At 36.4% G+C, this 12,154-nt stretch overlaps 1 protein-coding gene across 3 annotated transcripts in view; it reads left to right on the plus strand.

Moving 5' to 3' along the window:
- iqsec3a (IQ motif and Sec7 domain ArfGEF 3a) overlaps positions 1-12,154 on the plus strand; it is a 130,164-nt gene that overhangs the window by 22,554 nt on the left and 95,456 nt on the right. For all 3 annotated transcript variants that reach the window (XM_039668611.2, XM_039668612.2, XM_039668613.2), the window contains one exon: positions 2,108-2,185. In XM_039668611.2, the coding sequence (XP_039524545.2) occupies positions 2,108-2,185 (78 nt within the window). Of the gene's footprint in view, positions 1-2,107; positions 2,186-12,154 lie in introns of those variants that run through there.

The following is a 12,154-nucleotide window of genomic DNA, read 5'->3' on the forward strand; positions in this document are numbered from 1 at the left end:
TTTTATAGACCCTCTCCACTATTATTCCCTGCATTATTGCATCTGTGTTTGCTCATTAAACTTTATTGTTGCCTTGACGTTTTATTGTAAAGATTCTATTGAGTGCAAAATTCAGGAAAAATGGGTCAAACAGACAGCAGTTAGCTCAGCAGATATTGTTTAATGTTCTGGTCACAAAAACTGGGGATCACCTTAATTTGTGATAATGCAAAACACTAGAATGTCTACATTTTAAAGATAAACTCTTGATGATTATTTGGATAATTTACATAGATTTACCGATAGAAGTAAGTACTTTTGAAAAACCATGTATGTTCATTCACATGAGAAAACATGAGAGGACAGTCAAATTTGACAGTGTGATGCACTAGTATCCTTGAAAGCTGTTCTAGGTCAGCTTCAAGCCTATTTGTGTCACAGTACACCACTAAGTATAGTCTGCAATCATTGTGGTTAATGTTCTACTTTTGACAATTTTGTATTGAATAATTCTTTTAAAATTTAAACATGTAACTTAGAGTCAAAGTGACACAAAATAGATAATGACATTTTGATCGCAAAGCCCTTCCCTAAACTGAACTAATAGTGTCAGAGAGAGCAAACATGAGATATAAATGCATAGTTTGAAATATCCATACCATTTTAGCTTGCTTCTACGAGTCTTTTATCACTACAGTTGCATGTTGTACTAGGTGAGCTACTGAGCAAGTTTACTATGTCAGAAAAGCCAACCCGACCTCACGACCAAATCGTACGAATTCGACGAATGATTAAAAAGTGGCTAATTCGTAACAATTCATACAACCTCCCTCGTACGAATTAGTACGATTTTGGTAAATCGTACATATTTTACGAATTGGCCAATTCGTATGAAATCGTACGAATGACCTACCCCTTACCCCGCCCCTGAACCTACCCATCACGTGGGTTTAGACAAATCGTACGAATTCGTACAAGTGAGGTCGTACGAATTGTTATGAATTAGACTTTTTTTAATCATTCGTCGAATTCGTACGAATTGGTCGTGAGATAGCGTAGGCTGATCATGTGATGAAAATGTGAAAATGCATTCACTTACAAATCAAGAACTATGATAAAAAGTATTTTAAGGACAGAACATACAAGTGTGCAAGGAACAAATAAGCAAAAATAAGTCTTTAATAATCAATAATCTGCCTATGTCACCATAATTTGTGTGAAATGGAATAAAAGTATTTAATCAAGCTGGAAATTGCAGTTAATTGTATATATAGGTATGTTTTTGGAGTCTTGCAAAAAAAAGAAAATGTCGACAAAGGAACAAGCTTGTTGATTCAAACGATATGTATTATAGTAGACCTACTTGAATTAGCATAACTAGCAGCTAAAGTATGATATTTAATCCAAATGTGATAGACTTTCCCCTTTGCACCTGACTTAATTTTACATGGGAAGTCTCCTAATCTCATCCTCAATGAACAATATATATCACTTGGGAAATAAGGTTCTCCACTAACTTGCTGCTCAGCAAAAAACAGACTCCAGCAAATGCCATTGAATAAGCTTTAATCTGTCGGGAGTTCTCATAACAACCACAGAGAATCTCACCAGCAAATAATAATACAGCAGTTTATATAGGATAGAGATGCATAGCACATTCAAAACAATTACTCATGATCATTACATCATTTTCCTCTAATATGATCGCTTCAATTTGTGGAAAACAGCATCCACCTACTTACTGGCAATCTCAATATAATCAGAATCATCAAAATCATGGGGTTATATAGGATATTATATTTGGATAACTGTCTGGTAATGAGTGTCTTAAGTTTTTCCCCTATTTCAACACAGTATTGGTACATTTTGTTCTCAAGTGTTAAATGTTAGGACTGCAAGGAAAAAGAAACGTTAGTTTTGGTTATTTCCATCACAAAAACTTTCAACACCTTTCAACAGCAAGTTTCCATCACACAATGTCCTTGGAGGTATTGGCAAAAGGTCTAGTTCATTCCCTCACTGCTTCTGTATTGACCCACTTTCATTAGACTTTATAATGAACAAGAGCTAGTTTGGGGAAAAGCCTTTACTCTTTAGCGTGACCATTTTCCTATCTCTTTTCTTCCAGAAACCAGACCGTTCTACACCAGTTCTGCTGTCCTGCTCCGGAGGCCCCTGAGTCTGAGTCTCAGGCCTGTGTACCCAGGTAGGTTGGTTGGTTGGTGCTTCCTGACCAAAAACTCCATTGCCACAGTAAAGACTGTGTTTCTGATTGTGCTAGGCAACACAGCTGCCCTAGTTATACCCGTCCTGAAGTGGTTGTGAGTCTTTTCATGCCTTGTCTCCCTACAGTAAATTCAGCCTTTATCATCACAGTTGACTGTGACCATGGCAAAGCAAACACGGATATGATTTCCCCTCTAAATCAAGCCAAAAGAAAAACATGTGTATAACTGCCATGTTTGTCGGGAGGCATAAGTTCTGCTCAGCTAGAGACTAAAAAAAAAAAAAAAAAAAACCTTGGTCAGAATAATTTCCGATTCTTTTGGAATCGGCATTTCTGTGTTTACATTATCGCGACAAGTATCTTACTTTTTGATTATTGCTCAAATCAATCAACTGGAGATCCCCATCTCTGGCCTCTTTAGGCACTTAAAGTCTTTTAGGCAAAAAAACCCCAAAACAAAACAAGATTATTAGTATTCTATTCTATTCCAACTATTAGTAGGGATACGATTCTTCCGGTTAGCTTTTTACAATGGTGGAGTCTGATAGATACCGCTGAACCAAATCTTACCGCAACCTGCCTGAAGTCACATATGGCGATGTGGTTCGGATGGTAACCTCTCAAGTGGGAAAGCGGGAAAGCTGAGGTATGGCTGTCTATGTACTACACTACAACAACAGCCGTTCGCCAGTAAGGTAAACGTTTCTATGGTAACAGCGAGTTGGATACGTTGCTACTACGCTTAAGATTGTGGATAGTGTAGTTTTTTTTTCATAAGATCGTGGATAAAACATGTTTTTCTTTAAACAAGTTTGATTTCATACAAACTTATAGCTTCAACAGGAGCAAAAACCTTTGTTTCACAACCTCATAGCCAGTCTACCTCGGATGGTTTAGACATTAGGGCTGATAATCGAAATCCTTATCGAGAAATATTGTTGACCTGGAAGTTCTATATCCCTACTCCATGTTCTGGAAGCAGGAAGTGTGACATGATATTCAGGACAAAAACAAGTATAGACACATGCAACTCACATACAACCCAAGGCGTCATACAACTGACGCTTTTGACCATACGTCAACATCCGCCGTTTTAGGGCACTCTTAAATATCGGTTAGATGATGATCCTGGGGCGTCATACAACCGACGCTTTACCTTTAACGTCGGTTAGGTGACGGGGTAGGTTTAGATCGGGGTAGGGTTAGGATTAGATAACGTCATCTAACCGACGTTTAACGGTACCCTAAAACGGCGGATGTTGACGTATGGTCAAAAGCGTCAGTTGTATGCCGTCTTGGGATGAGACTGCGCTGATCTACCACAGGTTTAAGTATTAAGACCGTTGTCAGATTAATCAACACATTCTCATCCCAAGAAGTCATCTAACTGACCATACGTCAACATCCGACGTTTTAGCGTACCCTTTAACGTCAGTTAGATGACGCCCTAGGATCTAACTGACGTTTTACCATTAGCGTCAGTTAGATGACGCTATCTACCCCAGACCTAAACCTACCCGCGTCATCTAACTGACGCTAAAGGTAAAACGTCAGTTAGATGACGCCCTAGGATCGTCATCTAACTGGCGTTAAAGGGTACCCTAAAACGTTGGATGTTGACGTATGGTCAAAAGCGTCAGTTAGATGACGTCTTGGGATGAGAAGGGGCTGGATTAATCAACATTACATTATCTACTTATAATCTTATTAACTTGTAATAATGGCCATTTATAAAACTTTACAACCCGCATAATTCCTGTTGTTGTGCAGCTTTGCAAATTGGCGGGAATGTATTAAAGAAATAAAGGAAAGCACTCCACAAACTGGGAAGGGTCAAAGAAGAGATGAGTACAACTAAAGCCAACTGGTTTTGATGATTGCCTTTCCTGTAGTACTGGCCATTGTTAGTTTGGTTGGAACACTCCAGTCACTGACCGAGATGACTCTAAATCACACTGTAAACGCCACACAGGGCACAAGTTATTGAATTAGACCCAGAAAGATTGCCAGAGTGGAGGATAGAAGAAAAATGCAATTGCACATCCCCCTTAGGTTTGTCTTGACAGTGTGCACTGCAGAGGTAGAAATAACAGGGTATTTATCCATTGGCAGTGTTGTGCCTGAACGCGTTCGTTGAACGATAGTTCATGAACTCGTTCATATTTTGGGCGAACGTGTTACTGCCTGATGAACGTCACTGCACAATCTGGCAACACTCTCTCGCACCAACACATGTGTCAACATATGGAAAAACTATGAACTAGTTCATTTTTGGAACTGTGAACTTATTTAAAAAAATTTGAAGTATGAAGTATTAAAATTTGTGAACTGAACTAGAAAGTGAACTTTCCCCAACACTGTCCATTGTATGAGTTTCAAATCCTCTGCTACTTATGGGATGAGAAAGAAGATTCAATAATTCCAACTGCACAAATGATAAGCCTAAGGATCTATTTCTATCTGATTTGAAATGTCGAATTAATTTTGTTGTCAGAATTGATTCAATTATAAAATAATGACCATATAATGATACGGTTAAGGTTAGGGACAGGTTTGGTGGGATGGTTAGATTTATGGAAAATGTAAATGTGAAAAGGAAATGATCAACACTGTAATTATAGAAATGAGATATAACTATAATTACATTGAGGTACTTAAAATATATAAGTACAATGTTCATTTAGATGAATCATTTAAATGTTTATACAAAGTAGTGAAAGACACCTAATAGAAAGAGGGACCAAAATTCCTTTGTGATAGTACATTGGCCGTTTTGAATAATTTAGCTAGACCCGATTAATGAATGTTAATGTACACACAGAAAAACAGGTTGTTCCTGCAATACGAATGCTGAATGTCCAATAACACATAATTCAAGGAGCTCTCAGGTACAGAGAAGCAAACCACTTCAGACAGGGCACCGACGGCAGTTCTTGAGTTGCTGGTTGTTTGCTTAGAGAGAAAATGAGTTCTTGTTTTCTGTCGTCTGTCACTTTTGACTGTTTGTCAATGAGTCAGTGTTCATGTTTCTCTCCTCATCACATCGCTGCGTTGACAAGCACCGAATCATTCATGTCATGTCTTGCTTACTCATAGTTCACCAATTCACCATATGTGTTAAAATGTTGTTATTACATTGCAATAACAGTACTATAGCATAAGGAACTGCTTAAGAATTCTCTCCCATGGCTCAATCTGATACAGCTTGGATAGATAGATAGATAGATAGATAGATAGATAGATAGATAGATAGATAGATAGATAGATAGATAGATAGATAGATAGATAGATATTTGATCAACTACATGAAAACTACTGTCAGACATTTTGGATTAGGGATTTTAAAATGAACCTTAATTTTTGCAATAACATCAAATTTGCATAAAACATCTTTGATTTCCATTGAAGTCATTTTACACATCATAATATCATGTTTCATCATTCATAGCCAGCTTTGAGGGGAAACCAGCAGTTGCTGCATGTTAATGGCGTAGATTAGCGGCTCCTTGTTGTGTTTGTGTGTCTGCTTTTTATACACACCCTTGAAATAGTCATTTGCTACACAATTTTAGTAAATAATCACCATACATAATCACTGATATTTTGCTCAAAAAAATATAGGTGTGCCTGCAGATATGATATGATAGCTCCATCACATGGGAAATCAATAAAAATTTTTTTTTTGATTGATTACACTATTCGCTATTTATATTTCATATCATCAGTAAACCATTACGTTACTGAAGCTATGACTTACGCATTTGTATCACAGTCCCACAGTGGAAAATGAAACGGAACGGTTAAAGGGTTAGTTCACCCAAAAATGTTGCTCACCCTCATGTTGTTCCAACCCCGTAAGACCTTCGTTCATCTTCGGAACACAAATTAAGATATTTAAGATATTAAGATCGCTCCTGCATACCAGTCCATAGGCTTCTTGAGGGAATGACAATTGATGGCCCCGAAAAGTCATTAAAGACATCGTTAAAATAGTCCAAGTGACTACAGGGGCTCAATCTTAACTTTATCAAAGGATGAGAACACTTTTTGTGCGCAAAAAACACCAAAAATAACGACTTTATTTCAACTATTCGTTTATTTCTCCCTCTGCGCGAGTCAGGTTACTAGTTTAATAGCGTAAGCTTCTGTTATTGTATGTCACCTGCATCACACACATGACCAGCGTCGGCCAATAGTGAGCCTTCGTGTGACGTAGCTCTACGCTATCACACTACGTTAACTGACTACAGGCCCATGGAGAAGGAAGTGAATAGTTGAAATAAAGTCGTTATTTTAGTTTGTTTTGGCGCACAAAAAGTGTTCTCGTCGTTTGATAAACTTAAGATTGAGCCACTGTAGTCACTTGGACTATTTTAACGATGTCTTTAATGACTTTGAGGACAGCAAGTGTCATTCCCTCAAGAAGCCTATGGACTAGTATGCAGGAGCGATCTTAATATCTTAAATATCTTAATTTGTGTTTCGAAGATGAACGAAGGTCTTATGGGGTTGGAACAACATGAGGGTGAGCAAATACTGACAGAATTTTCATTTTTGGGTGAACTAACCCTTTAAGTAAAGAGAACGGTGGAAAAGTTCCTTAAAAGCTAAAACGTTAAAAATTCCTAATATTAATTCCAAATAATGTGAATTATTTTACTTTGTATTGAAGCACAGAGGTTGCACGGATCTCAACCAACCATGATCGCAGACAATATGGTCAGGAATCGTGTTTGGATTTATTACAGTTTCCACTCGCAGATTTAGCTGCAAATCGCACACACAGCCTTGTGAAAGAACACAGACTGGATGGATGACACTTTCATTCAAGCTGAATTTCACAATGAACATCGCTAAACTCCAATAAATGTTTGTTGTCTTGTCAGATCTTGTATTCTTTTATTGCAGCGCAAAGAGAGCGAGTGCGCATGGTTGCCCGACTGAAAAGATTAAGTAAACATTGAGCAGAAAATGTATCCTTTTAAGAGAAAATCTCCGTTTGGGGGATTTATTCTCTTGACATCGGGCTACCCCAATGAGGAACGAAAGTGCAGGCTTGTTACCAATGCAAGATAACGGAAATGTATATTTATAAAAAAGAGATACCGTCTGCAGCTTTTCCCTTTGGCCTGGGATTGCTGGAAGAGATATTGTTAGTTTAATATCTGCCAGGAATCGCAGAGAGAAAAATTGCTTGAAGAAAACACACCATGACAAGCAGCAGCTGCGGCCCTCCTAAAAACACACAGCATTCGAGGGGACAGGAGTAGTAATGTTTTATTTAGAGTTACTAGTGGATTTTGCCTTTAAGACAACAAATTACACACAGTTTGCTGATAAAATGTATACTCTGAATGCACAGTTAGTTTTAATAAAAGTGTCTTCCATGAATGTAAACACAAAAACTCACATAATTGAGTTTTGGAGAAAGAATCTTTTCGGAAAAAATTCGGAAAGGTTTTTTAATAGCGCTGTCAAACGATTAATCGCGATTAATCGGATCCAAAATAAAAGTTTCGGTGCACTGTGTATAATTATTTTGTGTATATATATATATATATAAAAATACACACACATGCATGTATACTTAAGAAAAAAATATTTATATATAAAAGATTTAAATTTATGTAAATTATATATAAATCTATATATATACATACTGTACATATATACATGAAAATTTTTCTTAAATATTTACCACTGTAAAAAAATATTGATGGTTTAACTTAAAAAAGTAAGTAACCTGGTTGCCTTAAAATTTTAAGTTCATTGAACTGGAAAAAGTGAGTTAATACAATGAAGGAGATTAATTTAACCATCAGAAACTCAAAATTATATGTTATCTGAACTAAATAAATTATTTAAGTTGATTTGACAAAAGAAAAAATTTTGTGATTACTACACTGTAAAAAAATATTGTTGGTTTAACTTAAAAAAGTAATTAACCTGGGTTGCTTTAAAATTTTAAGTTGATTGAACTGGAAAAAGTGAGTTAATACAATGAAGGAGATTAATTTAACCATCAGAAACTCAAAATAATAAGTTATCTCAACTAAATACATTATTATAAAGTTGATTTGACAAAAGAAAATATGTTGTGATAACAAATCTTGAAAACATTTTTTACAGTGTGTTTGTATATATATATGTATGTGAAATAATTATACACAGTGCACCCACATATATTATGTAAACACAAACTTTTATTTTGGATGCGATTAATCGCGATTAATCACGATTAATCGTTTGACAGCCCTAGTTTTTAAACAATGTAAAATGTGTATACAATACAACAGTGTTCTCTTATCAGTGGCTAAGTGTATCATAAAATAAGCCAAACAATTTAAAGAATGTGTAGTGAGGATCTTAGCTATGATAAAAGCATTAACCTTTGGCCAATTTACACTAAAAACAACCAATAAAATTTAAGTTTAACCAACAACAGCATTTCACTGAATATTTTGCCCATGGACATCTGTACTGAGACGACAGTGCTAGAATACACTTTATGGATAGGACTCAAACTACCTACGGATATTAGGTATTCATAAGATCATGTTAAAAATTAAAATGTATTGCGTTTCAACTTTAGGTTAGGTACACTTTCTTTGTGGAACTCCATTACTGTTGAGAAGCACGACAGTATTCATATTCTTGACTTTCTCAATTGAATACCACTTCCTCTCGGCACTTAGGCACACTTTAATGAGATGTATTATGCTAATTAGCTTGCACATTCTAGCATAATGATCCAAGTAACTGAACAGATAATCAGTCATTTAACTCTCATTAACATCACTGAATATTAAAAACAGGTGACAACAACAATACATACAATACAAATAAAATTCAATACATTACAATGTATTGTAGTGACAAACTAATTCATTCACAAAAATCTGATTGGTTGATTTGGTAAGTCTTATATTTAAGAGATATTTCCCTATGCAGGTGTACTTCCGTTTTAGTAGTGTTAATGGCAGAAGATACTCGTTAGATTCAGTGATTCATATTTAGTACAGACTGAATATAATCTCAACACATTTGTTCCTGCTGTCTGACAGTTGGTTCACTTAATGTGCTGGGTTTGCAGAGTGTTGTTAATTAATGAAATTAACAACTCATTACTTAGTATAACCATGCTGGGTGCCTAAAAAAATGAAACCACAGAATTCTTGCTATTTTGGTTACAAAAGTCACATTTGTAACACAGCATGTTATACTACGCATTCCATCAAAAAATTTGACCAGGAATAGGCGTGAAACCGTTACATACTGTATTGAAGAGAGAATTGTTCAACATTTCGTAGTGAATTCTGGTTCTTAATGGGTGTGTCGTGACTAAGGTCGTGTTTACACCTGGTATTAAGATGCGTTGGTAATTTGTATCACAAGTAGGCATGGGAGACACGTTCCAGTTCAAACGCGGAGTTTTAGGCCCTGTTTACACGAGAACGCTCGCGGGTGAAAACGTAAAATTTTTTTATCGGATGTGCCTTTCGTTTACACGGCGACGGCGTTTTTTGAGGCTTAAAAACGCCAAAAAGTGAAACCACAATCTTAAAAACGCTCCACCGCCGCGTTCCTGTGTAAACAGTAAAAACGCAAAAGTTTGCTTGACATTGAAGGTTGTACGCAGGCGCGTGGACTTGGCGCTGTTGTAGTATGCACTCCTCGCCGCCTGAAGTGCACACTACATTGAATTTCACACACTTTTGCGTCACCATTTGCACGCGGATTTCCCACACAAAACGCTCGTCTAAACGCAGAATAAAAAGTGATGACGCAACGCCACGTTTGCGTTTTCTCTTCAGAATCGTTTCCGTGTAAACGTAGCCTCAATCTGTCTGTTTTGTCCACTTTCAACAACTTCTGTCCTGATATCTTCAAGGGGAGGGTCTATGTGGTACATGTATGAGCTTTTTTAGACCATCAATCTAATGGACAAAATAAGCTCACACAATTTGCATATGAATGGAGACGATGGAAAAAAAAACATACAGAGCATAAGCTTTTGTTTCTGCTCTGACAGTCGCAAGAGTGTGTGTTGGGAATCAGGAATGGGGAGAGAACATTATGCTTGGTTGGTTTTTCGTCAAGACAAGTCACCTTTATTTATATAGCTCTTTTTACAATACAGATTCACAGTGATAACATGAAAATAATACAACACAGATCAATAATATTGTTGAATATTATTAAGATGGTAAAATGCGGTTTTACAGATACTAGACACGTGACTTTCAAATGAGAGATTAGTATCAAAGAGCACACCCAGGTTCCTAACCGACGACGAAGACTTAACAGAGCAGCCATCAAGTGTCTAGGCTGAAACCTTGCGTCTGTAGCCGACAAACTCTCATAAGCTGGTTAAATTAATAAATTATTGAAATGCGCTATCACTTTTTTTGTTTCGAAATATACAGATATACCAACACTATCTCACGACCAATTCGTACGAATTCGACGCATGATTAAAAATTGTCTAATTCGTACTAATTCGTACGACCTCACTCGTACTAATTTGAACGATTTGTCTAAACCCACGTGATAGTTAGGTTTAGGGGCGGGGTCAGGGGTAGGTTATTCGTACGAATTCATACGAATTGGCCAATTCGTAAAATATGTACGATTTAGCAAAATCTTATTAATTCGTACGAGTGAGGTCGTATGAATTGTTACGAATTAGCCCCTTTTTAATCATTCGTCGAATTCGTACGACTTGGTCGTGAGATCGGGTTGGATATACAGTATAGTTCATATATTGTATTCATACCACCAGTAAAAGAATTAAGATTTAAGATTTAAGTTGTTTGTTGTTAATTGTACTTTTAAGTAGACGTTAAGAGAATTGAAAACATTCTCGTCGTAACTGCAGTTTTCTTCTTATTTTGTATTCGCATAAACATTTCTTAACGTTTTTCTTAAGATTGTTCTAAAAGCAAAACTTTAGACGAAACTGAATTCCTGAAAAAGCGCCATACAATCAAATAAAATCAAAGCCTGTCATTTTCATCTTACGAAAAAATATGTTTTTAAGAAAATGTCTGACTGAGACGGTTGCGCTTAGAATTTATCTGATTTTATTTTTTACTTCTTAACTAAAATGGAAAATACAAAAGTAATCGCAAAATTAACAATTTTCCCATGTGGCTTATATCATGTATATAATTGTGCATATATTTTTAAACCAATGGGCCAATTCAGTACATAGTAATAATGCAGAGACGAGACCATCTAGAAGTAAACCAGTTGTCTTTCGTAATGATACGGTCAGGTGTTAGACAGAAACAATTACACAGAGCAATTACACAGAGTTAAAGGTCATCTTTTAGGTGCTCACTCAAGACCACAGAGGATAATGAACACACAAACGCACTAGTAATTAGAACCCCACGTGCTAATTTTTCTTAATCACTGTTTTTATAAACTTTAATTTCTGTCTGACCTTCTTTGCTTTTCAAAATGATTTCACGTGTTGCCGCTACCTGTGACCTTGCTTGCATGTCTTGCTGTTGTCATGGGAACAGGGGACACAGCAGGAGGATGTGCAGAAATGCTCGCTTTCACAGGCAGGCTTTAAAAAGAAAAGACAATCTCAGGTGTGTGTGTGTGTGTGTGTGTGTGTGTGTGTGTGGCTGAATGTGTTTAGAAAGTGAGAAAAAGGCTTCCTGAGTCATGCTTTGAAATGTGAAAACATCTGCCCACCTTTTCCTAGTTCAGAATCACCACAACCTCTTCATAAATGATTTCCCCTTCCACCTCGCTCTCTTGTGTATATGTGCAGAAAGATTCATAGAAATATATACAGTACAGAATGATTTGTTTAACCCCTCGGGTCTTTATTAACCCGGGACGTCTTAGTTTCTTAGTATTCTTCGATCAATCCATTATAAACAATTTACCAAGACAAAAATAATAAAATAATTCCTGCACTGTAAAAAAATA

The sequence above is a fragment of the Pimephales promelas genome, chromosome 24, assembly GCF_988280905.1.
Source record: "Pimephales promelas chromosome 24, fPimPro1.hap1.1, whole genome shotgun sequence".
In the NCBI taxonomy this organism is placed as follows: Eukaryota; Metazoa; Chordata; class Actinopteri; order Cypriniformes; family Leuciscidae; genus Pimephales; species Pimephales promelas.